Source organism: Perna viridis, chromosome 10 (genome assembly GCF_037379345.1).
Source record: "Perna viridis isolate PV_CMFRI_1.1 ecotype Kerala chromosome 10, ASM3737934v1, whole genome shotgun sequence".
NCBI classification, from domain to species: domain Eukaryota; kingdom Metazoa; phylum Mollusca; class Bivalvia; order Mytilida; family Mytilidae; genus Perna; species Perna viridis.
The window spans coordinates 36,498,416-36,523,346 of NC_142454.1; the positions used below are offsets into that span (position 1 = coordinate 36,498,416).

A 24,931-nucleotide genomic window follows, 5' to 3' on the forward strand; every position below is an offset into this window, starting at 1 on the left:
ACTTGTGTGCAAAGCATTGAATCAATGACAATTTTTCCTAACACCGGGATTTCGCACTGGGCGAGACAAAAAGTGAATTTAATATAGTGATGTTATATAAACAGACGCTTTGGTAGTGATAAATAAGCTTTGAAATTGGGGAATCGAATATAAATGCAGAAAATATTAATATAGACACTGATCATTGTAAAAGATGACGACGTTACCATGCAAAAAAAAGTGCTATATAGCAACCAATAATCGTGTACAGTCTGACTAAAGCCCGCCCCTATTGTCCATTGTAGTCTGTGGGGTCTGCAGTCTGACTAAAGCCCGCCCTACTATCCACTGAGGTATGTAGGGTCTATAGTCTGACTAAATCCAGCCCGCACTATCCACTGAGGTCCGTAAGGTGTGCATGCAGTCTGACAAGCGCGCCCCTACGTCAGACCAAATCGAATGTTTAATAACAAAGAATCGCAAAATAATCAATGGTTTAGTAAAGAAAACCATCTTTACGGTCCTGTCTCCTCCCTTCACCCTTAGTAGTTTTGAAGTCAAACGAACGAATATCCCCGTGTTTACGATGAACAACTGGCCATGGCTTCTCTTTTTAATCACAACTGGTTTCTCTTATTTAATCACAATTGGTTTCTCTTATTTAATCACAACTGGTTTCTCTTAGTTAATGGATATGACCTCATATAGGGTGGATACACATTAACATTTTCTGAAATGAGTTGAATAATTAAAACTGGGACTATTAGAATGTCCACAGCGTAGATTTAGCACTTTATATAGGAAGGAAAGATAAACGAAGTGGAATATTTTTGAAGACAATGTTTCCCCCATGTAGACAGATATAAGAGAACTCTTACCAATGTCATAGGAGCGGGATAGATAAGAATGGGATGCAAAAATTACTTACCAAAAACTCTGGACCACATCTTTTTTAGGTTTTGCCAAAACTCACAAATACTGATTATGTCCTGTTTTGACTTCGTTGTACATGTGCCCTTATTACTGGATCATGGACGAACCAGACACACTAGTATTACCAATATTCTTACCTTGGCAGATTCAGAAGGGAGAGGAGGGGGCTTTCGTATCCCAGACCCACACCTGTCTATACAGATAAATACCCTCATCCTGTTTCATTGATTACCACTATAATTCCTAATACCTTTCCTAATCTAATGTTGAGATTAAAGAATCAAAATTCAAAACTAAAAATTCTTACAAAGAAAAAAAATTAAAATAAGTACCTGTCTTATACAAACCATCAATGAACCATACCTGTCTATACCAACTAACTACCTGTCTTATACAAACCATCAATGAACCACACTGTCTATACCAAATAACTACCTGTCTTATACAAACCACCAATGAACCACACTGTCTATCCCAAATAACTACCTGTCTTATACAAACCATCAATGAACCATTCCTGTCTATACCAAATAACTACCTATCTTATACAAACCACCAATGATCCATACCTGTCTATACCAAATAACTACCTGTCTTATACAAACCATCAATGAACCATACCTGTCTATACCAAATAACTACCTGTCTTAAACAAACCATCAATGAACCATACCTGTCTATACCAAATAACTACCTATCTTATACAAATCATCAATGAACCATATCTGTCTATACCAAACTTTGAGAAGACTTAACTGAACCTCTATGAAGCAGCTACCATTTTCATTGAATGCCAAGAAAAAAACCAATGCATTTGTCTGATTGAAGTCTAGATATATCCATGGCCAGTGGCAGATACAGAAATGCTGAAAAGAGGGAAGGCTCAAGTGATTTCAAGTGTTTTCAATATAATCAACCAAACTTGCCCAGCATGCCCACATGGATCTGCCTATGGTATGTTTAGTCCCAAAACTAATCAGTTACCAGGTAGCTCATTTATTTTTTAGTTTGTGTGTGTTTTCTTTTAGTTAAAAGGGTGTCCATGCAAAAACCAAGCAGTGGGTGTCACATGACAAATTTTGTTTTAAAAAAATGTACATCCATTTCATATCACAAATGTATCCTTTCTCAAAGAGCATTTGTTTTTGATTAACTGCAAGATATTCAAGAGAAATAAATTACATAGGAAGCATTGAAATGCATTGCAAAAGGGAGATAACTCATCATTATGTGCAAACTTTGGGTCTCACTAACCACTTCCAGGTCAAATGGCCACCCCACTATGTAGTACCAAAAACACTGAACTTAGACATATGCATTGTAAGTGCATTATTTGTGTGTATTATGATTAAAAGTAGTCAAAATAAAGCTGAGAATGTGTACTTTAAAATCATATATGTAATTAACTACAAAAGTGTATGAATATTGTTTACATGTGTGAGTAATTTGCTTCCATGCTGTCAGTTAGCAGAAAAGGTAAAAATGTGGATTTGCAGTATTATTTATTCAAGTAAATTTTGTAACGAATTTCTTCAATCATCATACCATTAGCATAATGATTTTGGAAGCCTTATTTTCCAAGCTTCGCAACAGTATGCAACTTTAAGATGTCATTTGTCCTGGGAATTCACAGTGAAACTTTGAAAATTACATTTTTGACATGTAAAGTAATGGAAACATTAGAAGTGGTTAGTGAGAATTCTGTTGTTTTGTTAGAGAACTTTGAAATCATTTTCAGTGCTATCCATTGTCTATTAAAAATATCTTTATACAATATGACACACATATGATACATTGGAACAAAAAGTTCAGTGGAAAAAAATTATCTTGTGCTACTCATATCATGAAATTTGCCTCATTGTTACATGGACAGCCTCTTAATTCTGTGTTATTTAGGGGGATTTGTCTGTTGTCATGGTCTAGTCTTGTTCCCTAGAGAATGAATCTCATATTTTATATTTAAATTATGGTCTCCATGCTTTTTGATGTACTCCTTGAATGAGTGTTGCAAATTTCAAAATAAATAGCTTGTGTGTGGGTTAAATGGAAAGCCAGAGTTTGTCATAATAAGTCTGTCAAAAGTCCGCCATATGAAATACCACATCACAGGTGCAAACCTGGGAAAACTCTAGTCAGAAACCTTACATTGTCATACTGTGAAAATAATTTTCATCATGGGTATCAATTTTCATAGATTTAGGGAAAAATTATCAGTTCATAAATTCTCTATCACACAAACAAATTAGAAATTTCCATTTTCATTGGGAATCAAACTTCGTGGTTTACCAAACCCACGAAAGCTAAGAAAATTGGTTACCCATGAACAATAATACTTTCACAGTATATTCATATACAGGTATCTTAAAATCATGCTGTGTATGTGATTTTAGCATCGATCATGTTCATATGAATCCATCTACATAAAGCCACATATCATATTTGAATCAAACCATTCATTTGGAGTTGAAATAATTAAGAAGAAATGCCAATGCAAGGAATGATTGCAGAATGCATGACAGATGGACAAGGTGACTCCAATAAACCACTCACTCATTGTGAATGGATATAATATGAAATTAAAGTAAACATACAGCAAAACAAATCCCCCCAAAAAACAAAAAAAAACCCAAAAATTTCTTCAGCTGTCCAAAAACTGAGGCATGATATGTGGATGTCAATGCTTGACAGTAATTTTACAAGATGTATAAATAGACGAGGAAAATCATAGAGTTTGTTTCAAATTTTTTATGTAACTTCTTGTTTCTGTTTCTTTTTCTTGTCTTTTCTCTTTACTTTCACAGCACCAGTTAGATCAATGGTATCTGTCTTCAGCTTGGGAACAACTCTGAAATTTAGTACAAAGAAATAATAATATTCAATTTGTTTAATAATGATAAGGAGAAATTTTCCAAGCTAATTGGATTATCTCCCTTACCTAAGAAACCTTGTTAAAACACCTGTATATATTAGACTTATCCTGTGAATTAAGAAAAAGATGTGCTTGTAATATTCTGCAAAAGACATGAAGTGTAAATCTCTGTCGACCTTTGGAACATTTCATGTCAGAGATTCTCCACAATTGACACAGACTCTTGTTGGGTGTTTTTTACAAAAAAAAACTGTATTCAATTATTTAGAATTTTTCACAGAAAATATAGTAATTTTATCCAAAACTCTGCCGTAAATCTTACATTTTTATGTGGGAGATTTTTCAATTTCTGTGGGAAGGTTAACAGGTATGAGTGTCAGGCTATGGTTTTCTAATTTAAACAAATTCAATTTAAAGTAGTTGTAGTCAAAATTAACTCTCCATAGTGACAATACAAATGTGAAAAGACAGTTTTTAGCATTTGTTCTTTGAAATTCTTTAAAACATCTCAAGGAAAAGTTGCCTCCCTTCAATTGGTAAGATTGTCCATACCTGTCAGGTATTGAATTCAAATCATCTGCTTGTAGTGTTGTTGTTCCCTCCTCTTCACTGTCGTCATGGAAACTCACATCTACAAAAAAAAATCACAAACATGATTACTATTGGAAATTTGCAAAGATCTAAATTTTATGAAAATGTATGCGACAAATTAATCATCATTATATTTTTGTTGATGCAAAATGATAGTGATTAAATATCATTTGCATGCTATAGTGTCATATTTGGTAAATCAGTGGTAATATCAGTTGTTTTTGATTATGTATAGTGGATATATTGAATGTAACAATTTAACAAATGAAAGGTTGTTAATGGACATCAACATATCTGTGTGTCAAATTAAATTTTTATTCTTTATGAAATTCTGAAGAAACTCAATCTCATATGAATACAAAAATAAAGTTGCTAGGAGAGTGCCCCTCTTCTAGTCCTTAAATCAGTGTTCCAGTACAGGGAACCTTGATTCTTCTGATAAAAATTTGGCTTTATCTAATAGGTAATGAAGTGGCAAGAAATTTACCTATGACTTGTCCTTTGTTTTCTGTTTTAAGGATTAATTTTGATTCAGTCTTTAATTCCTCTTCCATATCCTCATGAACATCCCAAGTAGACTCTCCTCCTCCTCCTATACTACCTACACCTTTAGCCTGTAATTACACAATAAAAGGTTGGCAAGGATCAACTGGAACTAGTCAAGAGATTGGCAAGGATCACCTGGAACTAGTCAAGAGATTGGCAAGGATCAATTGGAACTAGTCAAGAGATTGGCAAGGATCACCTGGAACTAGTCAAGAGACTGGCAAGGATCAACTGGAACTAGTCAAGAGATTGGCAAGGATCAATTGGGACTAGTCAAGAGGTTGACAGGGATCTATTGGAACTACTCAGACTTTTTGTTACACAACAGAACAACCTTGTATGCACTGGATGAAAGAATTACTTTGATTCTAATATTACTAGTTACTATATGTTTATGAAAAGACACAGCCTCTGTGTTGCATAAAATGGTAACCATTTTGAAGGAAAATTCTACAATGAAGTGGATTTAATTGGGTAAAACTTATCTATGAAGTTGGGAATAAGATAGTCATATGTTTATGACAAGTATCATGTGGTCTAAAGACCTTTGAAGAACATCATATTAGAATCTGTCTGCAATTTGTCTGTTCTGATTCTAAAATTATAGTTGAAGCCAGTTCATTTTTTATTATTACATTTTTCTCCGCACCTCCCTCCAGGCACAAATTCTTGGGGGAGGTAATGTTCCTTAATTCTAGTGATTTCTAACAAAACTTTTTAGCACCACCTGGTGGATTGAACTACTTTTGTCTGAGGAATGCTACATTTTCAACAAACAAACAGTTAAAAACAGTAGAATTTCTACTTTCTGCATTTGAGATTATATTTTCAGTGTAGCCAAAATGGCCAAGTAGTTATGGCGAAATGAAATTCTTTATGAAAGAAACAGAAAGGTAAAGATTATCTTTACTAAACCCTGGAGAAAAAAAAACAAATCATTTCAAAGCAAAATGAAAACAATTATAAATATGAAAAGAGCAAGAAGTTTGAAAATGATTATTCTTTACTGTACTTCAAGGAAAATGTGACAAATTATGTCTGTCTTGATTTTTACATATTCATTCTATAACTACTTACCAGCATTTGAACTGGAGGCGCTAAATGTCTTCATACAGTTAAAGGAAACAATTATGAAAATATAGCCCCAACACCACATTTATACTAATCATGCATTTAATATTCAAGGACAACTAAAATATGCTTCAAGTATTGACAAGTAAGACCATTTCAACTTATTTCTCAGACATCATGCCATTTCTATGAAAACCAATCAGGCAGTGTTCTAGGATTTTTCAAAATTTTAATTTTTCACAGAAAAACTCTAAATGAAGATTAACTTTCCCACACTTGAAATTTGCTTTCCAAACTTAACAATTCCTTTATGAAATTTGAACTTTCTACTCACCAAAGGGAAAGTGGGGCATAATAATCAACTTTCCCGCACCAAAATTGTACTTTCCCCTAGTGACAGGAAAGTGGAATCCTAGAATACTGAATCACGCTGTGAGCCATTCCTTTTTCTACTGCCCCAAATATGTTATAAGGGTGCTTTTTATATCATAGCCTGAAAAAATCAGGAGATATCTGTTTGTTTTTTTTTCAAACTGATAACTAAGAACACTTTATAGAGATATGCGAGGGCCTCAGAAACAAGAAATTATTTGTAGTTGCCTAGGCATGCTAGATAAAGGAAAATTAATAATAATAAGATAGTATTGGTGGTATGTAAATGCTATAGCAATATCCATTATACCATAAAACTGTGTAAACCACACCCTTTTTGAACTAATGATTTGTTTGGTTAAAGCAGATGTTTGGTTTACATTTCAAAGCGTATTGAATTTTATATGAAGGAACTTCCGACAGAAGATACCTGGTTTACACAGATTTCCATTTAAGACATATTTCTCTGTATATTGTTTGGTATAGATAGGTCTCACTGTGCTTCTCAATTGTAAAGGATACGTTTCATCTACATGACCATTTGTTTCCATGGTAACTGACTCTGCCTCTGAATCAGAATCCTGCTTTAAATCTTCCTCTGTTACCTCTACTTTACTTGCTTCCACCTGATTGGTCATGACTGCGTCTTTCACAATGGCTTCACGGAAGCCAAATTTTTCACCAGAACTCCTATAAATGTAGAAAAATATACTCATTCTTATCTTGTTCTTGATATTGCATTGTCATTTATATGCAAAAACTAAAGACTTCACAAAGCTGCAAATGAATGAAAAGGTAAGAAGACATTCAGCCTTTGTAAAGGGCTACAAATATCTTGTGATGATACTTTCATGCTTACAATCATTTCCTGAGAATTGTCTATAAAGCTTTCAAAAAGTAGATTTTTCTTTCATTAAAAATAGGTTTCTTGAAATATTTTGTGATCTAAGATAACATTCTAACCCTGTTCATCTTCTTCATAATTTTTTTTTATCTGAGCTGGAACGGTGAAAGTGAAAAAAAAAAAAAAAACACTAATTGAAAATGACAATGATAATCTGTAGATCACTATTTTGCCTATGATGATGTTGATGGTTATATTGATAACACAATGTGCAGCTTTTTTATCAGTAATTATTTCCATTCTCGATTTACTGTGCTAAAAAAGGACAAAAATCTATCATATCTTTGAAACATCATACAAATATAAGGACCTTCCCATAAACTGCAAGGAGTATGTAAAATATTACCTAGCTTGTCTGTCACTCTCTAGGGCTTTCTGTAGTAATTCTGTTATTTCTGTGACTTTCACAACAGCAATGTTGGAACATCTTGAAACCTGAAAATATTGGATTACATTGAGAAGTTGTCAACAAGACCAGAATAAAGCTTTTGTATTCTGCTTTAATAAGAGTTCAAAAAAAAATATCACGATTAAATAAACTGTATCACTAATACACAATACAACCCCCCCCCTTTTTACCATGTCTTAAAGAACAATTACTCTGAAAAGAAAATTTTGAAAACAACATAATGGAGAACCCATGAATATATACACAAAGTATACATATTCCCATGAAAATATTTTAATTCATGGATGCCAATTTTCGTGGATATGGGAAGAAACACAAGTTCATGGATTCTTGAATTCATGGTTTTGAGGTTTTCAGTATACACTTCAATGGAAATCTCCTTTCCGTTGGGAACCAAATTTTGTGTTAGCAATGGAAACCATGAAAATTGGTACCCCACGAACAATTATACTTCCACGGTATTTAAGTTGACTGAATTCATTTATATGTGGATAGAGGGAGACTGGTACACCATATGCCTGTCAAATGATGGTCAGAGTGAAACAGTAAATAAATTCATAATTCTAGACACCTATCACTTCAAGCCTTCTAATTTCAATAACAGTGAGTTATTCAGGGTGATTAGTATACCCCAATAAACTACAGTACAGGTTTTCATGGACAAATTTAGCAAGGTGATGTTGCCATCGTCATGAATTCTACAATGTGTCCTCAGCTGGTCAAACACAAATCCAATTTTAAGCCGAAGGATAATTGTATCATTTTTTAAACTAAGTAGCAATTAAATACCTATTAATGACAGTTTTAAAACACCACACTAGACAGAAAGCTGTTTATAGCAGGTTTTAGAAAAAAAATGGCTCTCATGTATAAGTGGGATGCCTCCAAAATAACCATTTGCTACAGTACCATCAAAATACATAAACTATAAGTTTTGAGGAAAATCCTTTTAACAAATGTTAAAGTTTATCAACAATGGTCTCACAACTCTCACTACCATATCAAATATTCTTATTTGCACATCTCTTTTTAACATTGCTTAAGTTGTTTATCTGTTCAAAGCTGGAAATCTGTAGCAACAGTTATATATTTTTTGCTGTTTAACACAAAAGTTTTATAATGTAAAAATACTGTCATGAGTATGAGACTGCTTGAAAATAGTACAGAGTTGAGTTTTCCAGTTCAGAAAAAAAGACTTTCAATGGGTAACATGTTTTGGTTGAGTTTTCCAGTTCACAGAAAAAAAACAACTTACAATTTGTGACCCATGTTTTGACACAAACTGAACAAATAGTCAAGTTCAATTATATTAAAATTACTCTTAATTGCTACCCCTTTTACGTCTCATGCAACTTAAAAAAGGGGGAACAATTAAGATCTAATTTTAATTAGATGAAGTCAAGTTACATGGTATTTTAACATATAATTTATTTTGGAGTACAATTGCACTTTTATCCAGAAAATTCTGACCTCAAGACACATTACTACCTGCTCTTTTAACAGCATCATTTGACCTGTGACCTGTAAAGTACAGATCTCTCTGTGTTTATTCATCCCTATAACCATCTTTCCTTCCATGACTTTCTCCTCCTTGTCACTAGGATCAACCAGTAAAAATTTTCTACAAAAAAGAATACTATTTTTTATAATGTAGAATAAGTGATAGGGCATTAAACAAAATATTTAGTAAGTAAGCATGTAGTTTGCACTTTTATTAAACAGCTGCAGTGGCGGTCACGATATACCAATCCCCTCTAAATCAATTCAGTTTTAGCACTTACAGTTCTGCTACTCTTAAACTAAACTTTCAACAGAACAGAAGGTATACAGAAGCTAAAAAAAAACAAAACAAACAAACAAGTTACACATAAAAGTATTATTTGAGGCAAATACTTCAAGATAGATGACAAAAGTGCCATAGCTCTTAAAAGAAATATAATTCACAAAAGACGATCATCCAAATTTGGGAAAATCTCATTTACTTAGGCCACTCTCCATTTCTGGTAAAGAATGGTAGGTCACACAATGGAGAGCAAGGGAGATATATATGTGGGTTTTGATGAATTAAAAGCAGAAAAAAGATGTTTAAAAAACAGAAATTTAGCGTCAATGATGACCTTTTAGGAAAGCCAACAATGGTTCAGACAAAAAAATTGTCATATGAGTATGTTCATATTGTCATGCATTTTATTAGCTTAACACTGTGTTGCACAATGTACAGGTACATGTACATCTAACTATGATAAGAAGCTAAAAATACTAGAGTATAACCCTCACTTTAAATGGAGTGAAGAAGATTAGCAGGAGATGCACTGAAGAGATAAAACCTATAAATTGGATGACCTCCTTTTGGTGTCCACCAACAATTGTTATATTCCTTTGTGTACATTTACAAATGACGCCAAAACTTTCCTACAAAATTTAATCCAAATATATAGAGCAGTTTAGGAATAGTTGGACTTACAAGAAATGTTGACAGCAGCAGACAGATGGATAGGCAGGCAGAGTCATTCCTCAAACAGTTATAGCAAGACATCGTTTAAAACATCAATCATGGAAGTTCAGGCTTAACTACTATAATAATAAATTACTAACCCCAAAATTAGAATCCCTGACTGAATTAAGCAAGTGCTGTTTTTGAAAAAGTTAGCTGACACATTTTCTTGCTTTGTTCATTCCAAATCCAATTAAGATTGTATTTGGTGAACTGTGTGATCACTGTGCTATATTTGGTATTTCAATTATTCAATTGGTTCAATAAGTAAGCCATTTCCAAATATTCAATATATAAAAGATAATTCCTAATTCAATTTATAAACATGACTGAAAATATTCCAGACACCCTAATGGATCCCTGAATTCCATGGTTGCTATCACTTTTGTCCTATAAAATGTGAGGATGTAAGCTACATTGGTTACCTTGTCTTGGTAGAGCATGTGGGTGTTACGTGATGTCAAAGCGAACTCAATACCGACTGCATCGGAAAAATATTGATAAACAAATAGTAGTTACCCTTGTTCATAAAATGAGAATGATACGCATATAGGCATATGGTGAACACTGAGTGGTATAGGGTCTTTCTCTTCCTTGGTGTGCTGTAACAGTCAACAATACACTTCAATATTTAAGTATATTGTACAGTTTGTGGGGCTATTTGCAGTGTTTGAAATAAATTTTCTGAGCAAAAAAAATTCAATAGCAGCGAAAGAAATAAATACTAAATAACAAATTCTGAAATTTATATCCTCACTTGACTCATTAAAAAAAAAAGTTTAACATTAAGTGTCAATTATTTTGAGTTTTATGATATGCTATGTCTTTTCATGCTGCTGGCCATTTTAATGAAAATTTCACAGTTAGGGTTTCCATTTGTTATATACTACATATACAAACTTACAATAGTGACCTCTGAACCATCTACTGTAACATCAGGGCGTCTATAATAAAGATTTAATATCACAAGTTTTATGAATATATGAAAGTTAACAGATGCAAACGACAACAGAAATGACAACAGAGTGATATCATCACAAATCAGCAAATATATTTGTTTTGTGGTTGTATGAAAAATGTAAGATCTGTTTATTTAGCATATAGTTGATGATTCTGAGGGTCAATTGGCAATATATGGACCAGCTGGTCACCCTAAACAAATTATTACGCTTCAGTCCATTTAAGTGTTTGGGACAACTAACTGGTCCATACATTGCAATTTGACATAAAGTATCATGAACTATTTGCTATACGAAATGTATTATACTTTTTAAATATAGTTCAACTATTTGCTATACGAAATGTATTATACTTTTTAAATATAGTTCACATTAGATCCTTCAAGTGGAAGAAAAAAGAAAAACATATATGACTTCCCAAATTATGACCTCACTTTCTAAATCTGAAAGCGAGGCTGTCCATATAACTTCCTTCTGGTCCATGTGATGTTATATGGATCAGCAGATACATCAAAGAAAGTAAACAAATAAAAAAATTAAAGGTGTAATATCCTTTCATATTGGTCATATGTAATTTTCTTTGGAAAGTAACTTAGGGTCTTGACTCAGTAATCCTAGACTTAATACAGTAATTAAATGAAATAAAGGACCCATATTGAAAAATACATTCTATAGCCCTATTTAACAAATCTTCACTGAATCCTAACCAGTAGAGGCTAGATGTTGCCCTATAGTTACATCAAATAATCTTATAACTATGATCATTGTAAGTTGATATTTTCTAGTGTATTTGCTTCACTATTGCAAACATGTCTTATTCACATTTAAAAAAAAAACAACAATGATTTCTTAACTACAGCATGAATTACCTAGTGTACTAATAACTTTACTGATGTGTTTTAAGAGCTATACTAGCACAACCTGTTATAAAACGATGCATTTCGTTGGCTGTACTACATGGAGTGTGCTAATGTAAAGATAACAAGCATGGTCTGTTATAAACCAAAGCTTTATAGTGACTGTATTACCTGAAGTATGCTAATGCTGTGATAACAGCAGCACTAGCACAGTTTTTAACAAAGTTTCTTTTCAAAGTATCCTAATATTTTTAAGTGTCTATTACCTGAAGTATGCTAATGCCATGATAGCAGCTGTATTAGCACAGTTATAAACTATAGCTATTAAGTGACTATTACCTGAAGTGGGCTAATGCTGTGATAGCAGCAATACTAGCACAATCTATAATGTTACCATCATGGTTCATGACATGGACATCAACTCTGATCTGCCAAACCTGACAATATAAAATGCATGGTATAAAATATATTTGATACTACTTAAGTAGCACTCCAGATAAGGATCATGCAAAATGTGATTCATGGGTAAAAAGCCTACATATTTTTGTTTTTGATATTTTGTTTGAAATGTCATAGTAAACAGAAATAAACATGTGGTTTTTCATGCTCTTAGTAGATAAAAATTATATAGAATGCACTGTATATTTCAAAATTAAGGGAGATAACTCTGTAAATGGCGCTCAAATACAATAGAATCTACTGTATTTTCAATGTCGATTATCTCCTAAGAGCAGGCAGATTTGAATTAATAATTACACATTTCATAGTATAGACCCATAAAACAACTTAATTACAAAGATACAAATATGTAGCCTTTTTTGGGGTGCATCACATTTTTCAGATTTTGCATGGCTCTTACAAAGACAGCTACATAACATTGTGATCAAAATGTCAGGTTTAATGTAATTTAAATAAACTGTTATCACAGAGATATGCCTTACCTGTCACACATGGGAGCTGTTATTTAAAACTTGATTGATGGTGACATTGTTACTAATTTTATAAGGATAACTCATAATATCAATACAACAGTTGTTTAACACCAAGCGACAAATTGGACAGATTCCTCAGGTCTAGTTTTTTGTTTACATATATGGAACTGTGACAAAGTGATGTTTCGGTAACATAAAATTTCGAAGTCAATAGACCATGACTGCAGGGGCATATGCATGAAATAGATACTGAATTGTGGTATAATGATGCTTATGACACTGCATACCAAATACGGTTGATGTAGCAGAAGTGGTTCATATCAAACTGACTTAATTAAAAAACTTAATTAAACAAGACTTAATGTGAAATTTGAAATTTTGAAGTCAATAGACTGCGACTGCATCGGCGTATTCATGAAATGGATATAGAATTGTGCTAAAGTGATGTTAATCTAATTGCAAAAAAAAATTATTGACCTTGCCCAAGTTGATCATATCAAACTGACCTAATCAGAGATCTCAACATGAAAATCTCAGCATGGACTCGGTTTTTGAGACTTTCGTTGCAGGCAAGACATAAAATGTACCTATTTACAGTTTAATCTGTTATTGTTATTACAAACATTACGTCAATAATTATTTATAGGAAATAATAGTGCACTGTCTTGACGGAACTACAATATACAGATGAGGCTTAGAAAATGTGAGATTCTGCCAAGAATTTTCACTGGTTTGATCTTAATTTGTATATCTAAGTTTTTGGATATATAAGTCAGTGCACTATTAATGTATTTATACTGCAAGAAAGATTGAAAAAAATCCCAACATTCTGACCAGGCAAAAAAAAAACCTTTTGATTTAAAGCAGTTGAGATCCTGATAAATTCAAAATAAAACAATCATATTCATGTTTGAGAAAACTTCAGTCACTTGCAAATACATTTGACTGCTCAGATTGAATGTCTTTAGTATAAATTCATTTACTAGTTTATATAATTGCTCCAATCTCCAATAAACACAGAAATAAATGAAGCTAAAAGAAGACATACACAGGATTAGACTTTGCATTAAAATACCATTTCTTTAAAAAGATACAACAATATACAAGGGAAAGAATCGTCCACTAACATACCTTTTCCCCAGATATAATACAAAGAGATTCAGTATCTACACATCTTGACTCCTTCAAGCATCGTTCTAATATTCTGTTGATTTCTACTCCCTGCTCAGACATTCTACAATGTACATTTAAAATTTGATGATGCAATAAAGCTCAAATGGACCCAGGAATATCAACAATGGAAATGTACCTAAAACAGAGAAAACACAGTATACTCCCCTGGCCATTCTATAGCTGTTCTTTACAGTCTGTGATTTTTTATTAAAGGAAGCAGGAAGTTTAGCATGCTATAAAAACCTAGTTTATCCCACCATTTCCATTGGAAATGCCCATACCAAGTCAGGACTAATGTGATGGTTTCTGGTTTTTATTTTGATATTGCCAAATTGTTTTATAGACTTTCCTTTATGACCATTGGCAAGAGCTTATCAGTTCTTCAAACTTCTTTTAGCACTATATTATTAGGAATCAATCTGAGTCAAAATGTACTATTAGCATTGTAATAAAAGTTTGGGGTAAAGCTTAAAAGTTGTTCTACATGAAATATATAGGTTGTGACTATAAAAATGGAGTTAAGAGCTGTAGGATTTGGAAACACAAATATTGTGCAGATGCTGAACCTAAAAAAACAAGGTATTGTAATAAACACAGAATTTAAAAAATATGCAACTTTACAAAAAGTTTACTTATCATTTGCACCCTATAATAGCAGTGTAATATATTAAATCTGTAATGTACATGTATATGTACACTTCATATCTTTTTTGGCAGAGCAGAACATAAAAGAAGGATCTGATATACTATGGACCAAAAAACTTCTGTGAGATTGCAAAAGAAAGGGTTTACAGCCAGTGACTATTCGTCAACTAGACCAATGAGTAGGCACAGTAGAAACAGAATACCACCATGATAGTTTTTGTCAACAATATCCTGCTGTCTCAGACCAAGGACTTACTGTTATAAGTCACCATGTAAAACATATCATAAGTGAGCAAAAGGATCTCTTAAATGTAATTAGAAATTCCTATACTGATTACTTTAGAAACTTCCTTCAAAGCAAAATGTTACATGGCAATGTACTGAAGCAATGTAATAACACTGCATAGATGTTTCAAAGATCTACATGTCATTTGATCTCAACTATTTTAGACGTTTTCAACAAAACAAAGTTACTTCTAATGGAAGTGATCGTGATAAACCCAGCTTTCTATGTCAAACCCAGGACTGTTTGACCTATAATATAACAAGTACTTGGAATGTCCTTTGCTAATTCCCACTGATGAAAATATCCTATTCAAACTTGGCAAAAGTAGTAATGACATAAAAGTATACCCGATTACCTTGTTTAACATTACTTTGCATGGATTGTCATGCTAGGTATACCCAAACAAGTACAGGAGGTTGATATATACCAGCACCTAAAATGACTTACAAAGTAACCAGCATCCCTATAAAGCAACATACCGTATTTGAATTACGGTACCAATCCATCCATTTGGAGCTAAGATTTTTGTGATGACAACTGGTAAGTATTATTCCATATATAGTTGAAAATGGTAAAGTCCCACGAAACAGGAAGTTGATATCAGACAGAACCATAAATCACTAAATATGAATGCACCATCTATATTAAGCCACAGACCAAAATTTAAAATCAATCATCCGTTGGTGATTCCAATATACCACTAAAAATGGACAAGGTGATTCCAATATACCACTAAAAATAGACAAGGTGATTCCAATATACCACTAAAAATGGACAAGGTGATTCCAATATACCACTAAAAATAGACAAGGTGATTCCAATATACCACTAAAAATGGAACTTTAATAGTACCAGTGATTTTCCTACTGTTTTAGGGAAGGGTCCAGGGGTCCATGCAATTGGGAAAATTTGGGAAATGATATATAAATGAGAAACACTACAATCCCTCAGTATTGAAGAGTGTAGATCATCTTTGGAAGAAAATTTGGATGCAACAGAGACTGAAGAAAAGTTTGTACATGTACATCTCTCATAAAAAAATTCATCTTAATAATGCATATTGTTTTCCTTTTTCATTAGTTTCAAACATTAATAAAATATTTGTCATTTGAATCATTTAACAGTATATTAAAATTTAAGTTTTCTTTCATGCTGATGAATCTTATTTCCGACATTTAGCACTATCAGCTGAGCTCAGTTTTTTTTTAATAGAACTTGGCATTATGAGATATCGCCGCGCCAGCAACTGAATTGCCCAGTTGGAAATATTCTATTGACATATTATATGGGTAATTTTTTGGCTTGTATGTTTTACTTTTTTAGTTCCCTTCAAGCGCAATGATGACATAGAATCAAATAGATTGGAATGCAATCATCATGGTATTGATAGTATAAGGAAAACTACCGAAACATCCCAAAGGACGATCCAAATGTAAATAAAAAAGTATGATACAGAAGAAAAAAAAACAAAACAATACGATCGCGATCTCGAGGCAACTGGATGTCTATTGACAACTGAGAATTTTACAACCAACAATTGGGATTTTTAGAGCCTTTTTCTCATTGGGAAAGGGGCCAAAATTCGTAACTAAAATAAGGGTTGGAAAATCACTTAGTATTTAACGCTTCGCTCGCACATAAGACAAATGCCTTCATCATAATATTAAAGCATATATTAACACCATGTGAAGTACCTTCCAACCTCGAATGCAGGGCTTGCCATGGGAGACAACTCAACATTGACAAACAAAACTCCATCTGATGGTCTCTGTTGTTTTGGTGTGGTGATTTCACAAGACACTTGAGCTAAAACTCTAAAAAATAAATAAAATCATGATTTTAATCAGGCTGAGTTAATTCTATAGTTGCTTACCCTTCCAGAGCACCTGATGTCACTCCCAGATTATTGTGGGAGTTTGTATTGCTAGTGCTTTAGTTTTCTTGTGTTACGTCTTGTTTTCCCTATCGTTAGTTTTTATGTGTAATCTATTTTATTTGGTTGGCTACATTATGTATGTAGATGGTTTTTGTTTCCTGTATTCATGATTAGATTATGTTTTTGGATTTTGAAATACTTGAATCATTTCACTGATGACACTTCAGTATTTTTTTTCTGATACTTGGTACATTGTATACATATCTTTTTTTTTTTTAAAAATGATATCTTTCTGTTGGAATTTTCTAAAATCTTGGTCAAAATTGATAATTTTGTGAAAAATATACAGTTTTATTTCCTGCTTACTTTCTCCTACATCCGTATTCATCTGATTGCATCCACTTACCTTGTTTGCCCAAGGTCTACACGACAGCATCCTCTGTCATAACCAAATGCTATCTTCAATGTTCTGTAATCATAAGCCTGTCTTCCATCTAATCTCTATGAAAAAAGAAACATTCCACAAAATCTGGCAAAATAAATAGAGGGCTAATAATACATATACATGTACAGTAGAATTTTGAATTGAACTGTCTTCTGATCACTAATTAACTCATCAATGTCCGTTTTACTGAATCTGACTATCCTTTTAGTTAAAACAAGAAAACAAAAATTAAGTACATATAACTACATATAGTTTCTAATACCGGCATATATCCCTGTACCCTAATAATTTATCATTTCATTTTATTATTTGATTGGGCAAAATATAAAAAAAAATATGTGTGATTCAAGTCACCTCTTTGAATAAAATAGAGTTGGTAGGTATGGATATTTATCATTTTTATAATTTATCATTTTTTCTAAACAACTTGCGAAGTCAGCTTGAAAAGTCAGGGTTCTCTCTAGCATTTTCACATGTTGAGTCCTGGGACTAATCATTTGTTTTAGAAAGGTGAGTCCTAGAGGAACTTGGTGGGTCCAATCCTTTTTCCTGTTTTAAAACTAGTCTGAATGTGCTGTTAAAAACCGCTATAGCACCAATAGAATAAGAGAACATTTCAGCAGAAGCTTATATACTTTTCGATGAAGGAGCACAGAGACCTTTTGTAACAGAGGAGTTAGCTAAAACACTGAAACTACGAAGAGAAGGGCGAGCATCATAGCAACTTTCTCTATTTGGAGGTGGAAAAAACGATGTGCGATACTTAGAGAAGTCTACAGTATTCATAAAATCAGACGATGGACAACGTATTCCAATCCAAGTATTAACTGTTCCTAAGATTGCTATGCCACTACAAAACCATCTTCATGTACTGGACAGAAAATCAAATTATCTGAAGAAATTAAAACTTGCACATCCTATCCAACAACCTTTGAAATATCACTGCTTGTTGGCGCAGATCACTACTGGGATATTGTTGGTGATCATATCATAAGAGGAAATGGGCCAACCACCGTAAAGTCTAGAACAGGGTATATGCTTTCAGGACCGACAACTAAGCGCTGTGATGTGACACAGCCTTCACCAGTCACAATGTTCAACGTCATGATTTCACACAAAGTTGAGGACCGAGATTTGGAATCATTCTGGAGACTTGAATCAATGGGTATCAGTAGCACAGAATTGAACGAGGAGAATTATGATGAATATCTAAAACGTTACCAAAGAGAATCCATAGAATTTCGAGAAAACAAGTATTATGCTGCACTACCATGGAAACGGAATCATGACGACTTGCCGATGAATTTTACAGTAACAAAGAAAAGGACTGAAAACATTGTAAATAGGCTCAGCAAAGACCCAAACATGTTGAAACTTTATGGAGAAATTATAGCCGATCAAGAGCGTACTGACGTTGCCACAGCTAGAGCTCATGGGAGCCGTCATAGGAGCTAGACTAGCTTCACACCTGTTATCGACATTGGACCTTGAGCAAATTGTATTTTGGACTGATAATACAATAGTATTGCATTGGCTAAGATCTACAAAACACCTCAAACGATTAATAGCTAATCGAGTGAATGAGATTAAGGAGTTAACTCACCTCCACGAATGGCAACATTGTCCAACAGCAGATAACCCAGCTGACCTTCTTACACAAGAAATAACTGCTAAACAACATTGTGAAAGCTCGTTGTGGAAAAAAAGGACTGATATCGCTTACAGACATCACACGTTGGCCCCGTTCAAATGTACAAACAATTTTATCGACAACAGCTGAAGAAAGCGTGAATGAAGTCAAGACAGAAAGCGAGAGAGATCCGAATGATGCTAAAGGTTCTACTATTGCAAGGATAATGAATACTTCAAATTTTGGATTGTTCAACAAGCTGATTTGAACATCAGCATATGTAATGTGTTTTGTGCAAAACTGTAGACTACAACCCGATCTACAAAAGAGAGGATCACTGGTAACAGATGAACTTCCAAATGCAGTCTGTTCATGGATTTCACAGTGCCAGCAAATGGATTACAAAGAAGAAATGGAAATTTTGAAGACAAAACAACAGATACCGACACAGAAAATGGCTAGACTTAAACAGCTAGAACTTTTCTTGGACGAATTTGGACTCATTCGATGTAATGGTCGTATTTCTGGAGAAAACTAAGTTTCCGTAATTACTACCGGCAAGTAATCTGTTCACTAGGCTGTTGATTATGGATGCACATGTTAAAATGTTACATTCCGGATTGAATTCAATAGTAATGCACATTCGACAAACCTACTGGATCCCTGCGATTTGTCAAACAGTAAAGAAAATACTGCACAAATGTGTTCTATGTCGCAAAGTTATAGGAAAATTGCATAGAGCACCGGATCCACCACCTTTACCAAAACTGCGATTGGAAGACACCCCACCTTTTACTGTTTGTGGTATAGATTTCACTGGACCATTGTTAGTCAAAAACAAAGATAGAACCTTGACAAAGGCCTACATATGTCTATTTACATGTGTTACTACTAGAGCTTTACAACTTGAAGTTGTACCAAATTTGACCGAACATGCGTTTATTCAGGCATTTCGTTGATTTGCCAGCCTTAAGTCATTACCTCGAACTTTGATTTCTGACAATGCTACAACATTTACTGCAGGATCTGAGGAATTAAAGAGACTATGTAATTCACAAACATTGAAAGAGACTCTTTACAGCCGTGGAATTGAATGGAAGTTTATTCCTAACGTGCTCCCTGGTACAGAGGTTTCTGGGAGAGAGTAATAGTATTAACAAAAACAACACTGAAAAAGATTCTAAGAAATGTGAAAATTACCATGGAAACTCTTCAAACTGTCACTGTATACTAAATGACAGACCGCTAACATATCCGTCCTCAGATATTAAAGATTCTGAAGCCTTAACACCAGCTCATCTACTATATGGGCGAAAAATGACTACAGTGCCATATCCACAAATTGACGTAGACACCACGAATTTTATAAGTACACGAAATTATAACAAAATAGTGGAAAGGCAAAACGAACTCAATGATCATTCTTGGTCGCGGTGGAGAAGAGAATACCTGACATCGATGCGGGAGTTCCATAAATCATCCGGATACAATCAACAATCAATATGAGTTGGAGATGTTGACTTGTTGTGCAAATTCATAATGAAATTCAAAGAATTAATTGGAAAATAGGAAGAGTTAGTGACCTTATTTGAGGTAACGACGGACTTAAATGTGCCCCACATATTAAAACTAAAAGTGGTGATACGACAAGACCAATCATCAAACTATATCCTTTGGAGGTTTCCAATATTAATAACACTTTGAAACAGAACTCTGAAAGATGACCAAGACGACAAGCAAGTGAAAAGGCCAGGCAACTGATAAAGAAGTGGTGTCAACCCTGACGATGAGAGATGAATTTCAAAATGTGTAATAATAGAATTTACACACGTAAACTATTTATGACAAATTAGTTTATTTCTTATAGGCATTCTACGCATGTGTTTGCACTTAAAGAGATAATTGAGTAGATATTTTCTTTTCGTTTCTGAGCAAGTAGTTTAAGTTTAACATGCAATTTTGATTAAGATATAGTTTTGTTCAGAACAAGTGACTAATGTTCTTTCAAATTCATGTATATGTATTGTAATTTAATTGATTAAGCTTAGCGTTTTTAATTCTGTGAGTAATTTTTCACTTTTCGTGGCCCGCAGAAATGTCCAGATTCTTATAATTATGATTTGTTGTAATTATCACAGGAAAATAATGTCCACATTTTTGTACATTCCCATTGTCGATGTTACCGTTACAATGACGTCGGCTTTGGTGGAAGTAAGATTCAGTTTGTATGTTTGTTTGTTGGGGTTTAACACCTGAGCAGTAAGATTCAGATGGCAAAAAATGTTCATTGAAGTCATTAGCAGTTTTCAATATTCTCTAGTTTAGTTCAACATATTTCCCACAACCATAAAGGGAAATGATCCCTGAATCAAACTTGGTAGGTGTGACATGCACAACTTCAACTAGAATTTAGAAAGTCGTTAAAAGTGGCTGCTGGGCAGTACTGCATAGTACCGCTGAATCTCCAAATTTTATATGTCACATTGTCCTGACCCAAATCCTACATATCAATATCCAATTAAAAAAAGAAGGGTTGCAAGGCCAGAGGAAATCGAACTATCAAACTACAAAAGCATGAACTATCTACAACATTCACTGATTCAGTCTTACAGGTGGCGCCTGCCTCATAATCATATTACCTTTCTCTCCGAAAGAGCTTTTAGAATAAAATCTTTTTCACAATTGGATAATGGAGTGTCCCTCATTTTGATGCTTGTTTGAGAGAGAAAATCAAGTAGAATTTCTCATTTCTGCATCTCACATGGATTTGTTTTTATTCCGTTCGTTGAAGTGTATATTTACATTTTCAAGACTTCAGACTCATTTTCCAAAAACTACAAAGACCCATAGCGCGCATAATCGGCGGAAAAAATGTATCAAATATCAAAAGGTTGAGAAAGTAATGAATTATAAGATCTAATTGATTTTCTTTATTTTAAATTCTAAAATAATTCAAAAATGAGCACTTTAATGTTCGTACTTCCGCAATCATCCAATTTTATCTTCAAGGCAAAAGATGTCAACATTTATAATTTTCAGATGACAGTTAGTCGAAGTCAACATTTTGATCATTTATTTGGACTTCAGATGGTGATAAACAGAAACAAGGTGGTGATAAAATATGACAGAAAAAGAAATGTCTGATATCTTATCAAGGGGCGATGAACCAGATGGGGCGAATGGTAAGGAATTGGATTATCAAGGGTGTTTTCTATTCCGCGTTTCCTGATCGATATGTTATTATTCAAAAAAGGTTCACCGGGAAACCAGGGGTTTCATTATTTTTTTGCAATGCGGGTACCTTTGGTTTTGTAAGAGGTACTTTTCATCGTTTGCTTAATAAAAATGTATGAAATTAAAAAATTCTGGAAGTATCTTTCAGCAGTTTACTTTAGAAGGGTAAAAGTACCTGGTACCACCCCTTAATGGAAGGCCTGGAAACAGCATTGAACTTATAGATGTGTGGCAATTATTTCTTTTTAACATAATAAAATTGCAATTGAAATAATTTTCATGCTATTTTTAAAAGACGATGCATCAACTTCGGCACCAGTCATCATAACTTCAGTGACTTGTTTGTGTCTGACCAACATAAAATGCATCCAATTCCAAGCACAGGGGCTTGATCTCAGTATCAAATATGTAGTCTGACTAGTACATGTATATAAACAGGGCTCACCCTACTGGGCGATTCGGGTGAAATAGTCGCCCTGGAGTCGCTCACTTCGCCCTCAGATGACACCAAAAGCGAAGTGAAGTTGCCCTCTCATTTTCAGACATCGCCCATGGTCAGGACTGTACTCTGTCTTTTAGCGGTATATTGAGAAGAGTTAACCTCTTCCGATAACAATTCAAACAAAAATGGCGCCCGTTCGGGAAAATAAATTGTAAAAATTTTTGAAATCTATCGAATTATCGGTTACATGCAAGTATTTTAATAAGCCTTTTGTTTCAAACATTTATGACATGATACGAAATGAACGTTCTTCACTTCAGCTTATGATAATTCATGTTTTACTGTTCACATTTCGTTACGAAACGTGCAAATTTGACGTGCGGGTTCTTTGGACTTAAGTTAAATTTATCTCAATTGATAATTCGGCAGAAAACCACGAAGCATTTATTTTGATCTTCATGTTTCATAATAGAACAGTAAATTATCCATTTTGACGGAACATTTCTTCAGCTTGAGACGTATTTGTACTGACTGCTACAATATGTGACTGTCGATAAAGTTTCAGTCTTGATTTGTCAGTAATAAATTTTTAACATGATTATTGGTACTCTTGATCAACTTATTTCAAGAGACTGGATATTTTGAACAAGAAATTGTTATAGATTAAGTGAGATCTGAAAAAAAAACCAACATAATGAAGTCAGTCATTCAGTCAGCAGACTGATTTCATTTTGTCCAAAATATTTAGTTACTTACATGTGTAGCTTAAAGAAAAAGTAACATTTATTACAATAAAAGCAAATGAATATATTATATTGCTTGCTTTTAGTGTGTGCATGTAAGTAACACATTACACATATAATTAAAAAAAAAAAATTAGTAAATGATGTGTGTACGCATTCACTTCTCCCTGTTTTTCTCAAGTAGCCCTGTAACATGAATAGAAAGCAGGCCAGTTTATTAAATGTGAAAACAGTTTGTGAAGCCATTAATAGTCGTACATTTGTGGTTAAGTTTGACAATATTTCCATAATGAATCAGGCTTTTCTGTTACAATTCCATATGTTTTTGACACAAACTGGAACTGTGGATGATTAGCCTGAAGAGGTTTCTGTCCAGGAATGTGTGGATATAAACTCCCCTGACTAGTGCTTGTTGATAAATACTTTGATTAGCATTGTTCACTCTTTGGCCATTAGATAAATAACAGTAACTGTGAAAAGTAATTCTTTTGAAGGAAAAGTTTTCAACCACACATAAATCTCTCTTTCACTTTATATAAATGCAAATCATATCTCCAGTTTTATATAGTAAAACCAGTCAGACCCTAGTAGATGGCAGAAAAAATTAATTTGGTACAGTTGTCCTGAAATTTCAATGTGAATAATCCATCTCTTAATGCATTGCTTATTTATCAGCAGAATGAATATTGTAAATTACAAGCTTTGTTAAATTTTCTGATATTACTGTCTTCAAGGTTTATTAATTTATAACAAGTTTGCACACTGATGATGTAACACCCTTTTTCTCATTTAGATTGATGGAACTATTGTGTAAGTACTTGAAGTTATAATGTAACAAAATGTTAGCAGTGAAATTCAAACAGCATTATAAATTTGCAAAAACTTTACAAAAAATTATTGAGCCGTGGTCAGGCATGTCTATGTATACTCATCAGAGAGAAGATCTCACCATTTCCAAGAAAGAAGCAATTCTTGCCATCTACTTACCAAAATTTTATTCCTCAATGAAATGGGAGTTCCCTTTAAAAAATGTGACAGGGTTGAAGTACTTTGGCATGATCATAACCCTCCCCCTTTTTAAATCTGGCCACTGTGGAAGAAATATTACACAATTAAACAATTATATAAATCAGTTCAAAAGGGTCTGCACCCCTTGTTAAACAGAAATCAAGAAACTGATTATACATTACACAGATGAACAAACAAAGGACTACTAGCAGTAAACTGACATACCAGCTCCAGACCAGTTTAAACTTACAAAAAGTTTTATTCTCATTGTATGTTATATCAATCTCACTCTTCCTATGTGGGGTTGAGAACCACAGTACATAATAAGTCATACTATAAGGACACAACCCTTGTTATGCCAAAAACTGCTTTTAATTATTACCTGTTAGTTTCTATTTAAAGACCTTATGAATGAGTTGATGTTAATACCAAAAAATGCTATCTTTAATGATTTGACAGCAATATCATAACTATATACCATACGAATTAGCCTATTTAACTGTTTAGTTATTGGGTGAGTATTAAGCTTTCCG

At 33.5% G+C, this 24,931-nt stretch overlaps 2 protein-coding genes across 5 annotated transcripts in view; one reads left to right on the top strand and one right to left on the bottom strand.

Annotated features, from left to right (window-relative positions):
* Positions 1 to 3,642: 3,642 nt before the first annotated feature.
* Positions 3,643 to 21,809, bottom strand: LOC148605631 (exosome complex component RRP45-like). 2 transcript variants are annotated; one of them, XM_088548834.1, is made up of 14 exons: positions 21,611 to 21,809; positions 17,303 to 17,397; positions 16,715 to 16,834; positions 14,048 to 14,150; positions 12,324 to 12,421; positions 11,073 to 11,112; positions 10,688 to 10,770; positions 9,163 to 9,295; positions 7,612 to 7,700; positions 6,884 to 7,051; positions 5,996 to 6,023; positions 4,860 to 4,986; positions 4,334 to 4,412; positions 3,643 to 3,757 (listed from the first exon to the last, which is right to left on the bottom strand). In XM_088548834.1, exons 1-14 carry the CDS (start codon positions 21,674 to 21,676, stop codon positions 3,658 to 3,660), a joined length of 1,329 nt encoding a protein of 442 aa, XP_088404960.1. In that variant the 5' UTR covers positions 21,677 to 21,809; the 3' UTR covers positions 3,643 to 3,657. The 2 variants fall into 2 exon arrangements, with proteins under 2 accessions (XP_088404960.1, XP_088404961.1); XM_088548835.1 differs by lacking the exons at positions 3,643 to 3,757; positions 4,334 to 4,412; positions 4,860 to 4,986; positions 5,996 to 6,023 and adding an exon at positions 6,424 to 6,482 and having other exon boundaries at positions 6,792 to 7,051; positions 21,611 to 21,774.
* LOC148605632 (putative phospholipid-transporting ATPase IA) overlaps positions 15,998 to 24,931 on the top strand; it is a 76,713-nt gene continuing 67,779 nt past the window's right edge. The window contains exons 1-2 of one of the 3 annotated variants that reach the window (XM_088548825.1): positions 15,998 to 16,031; positions 22,011 to 22,153. In XM_088548825.1, the coding sequence (XP_088404951.1) occupies positions 22,093 to 22,153 (61 nt within the window). In that variant the 5' untranslated portion in view covers positions 15,998 to 16,031; positions 22,011 to 22,092. Of the gene's footprint in view, positions 16,032 to 21,951; positions 22,154 to 24,931 lie in introns of those variants that run through there. The other 2 variants (XM_088548830.1, XM_088548826.1) reach the window with 2 other exon arrangements.

Coding starts and splice junctions, on each gene's coding strand:
- LOC148605631 (XM_088548834.1), bottom strand. CDS start 21,676: ATGAGGGACACTCCATTATCCAATTGTGAAAAAGATTTTATTCTAAAA. Junction 12,422..14,047: donor GTATTATATCTGGGGAAAAG/GTATGTTAGTGG, acceptor TTATATTGTCAG/GTTTGGCAGATCAGAGTTGA. Junction 4,987..5,995: donor CGCCTCCAGTTCAAATGCTG/GTAAGTAGTTAT, acceptor GTGTAATTACAG/GCTAAAGGTGTAGGTAGTAT.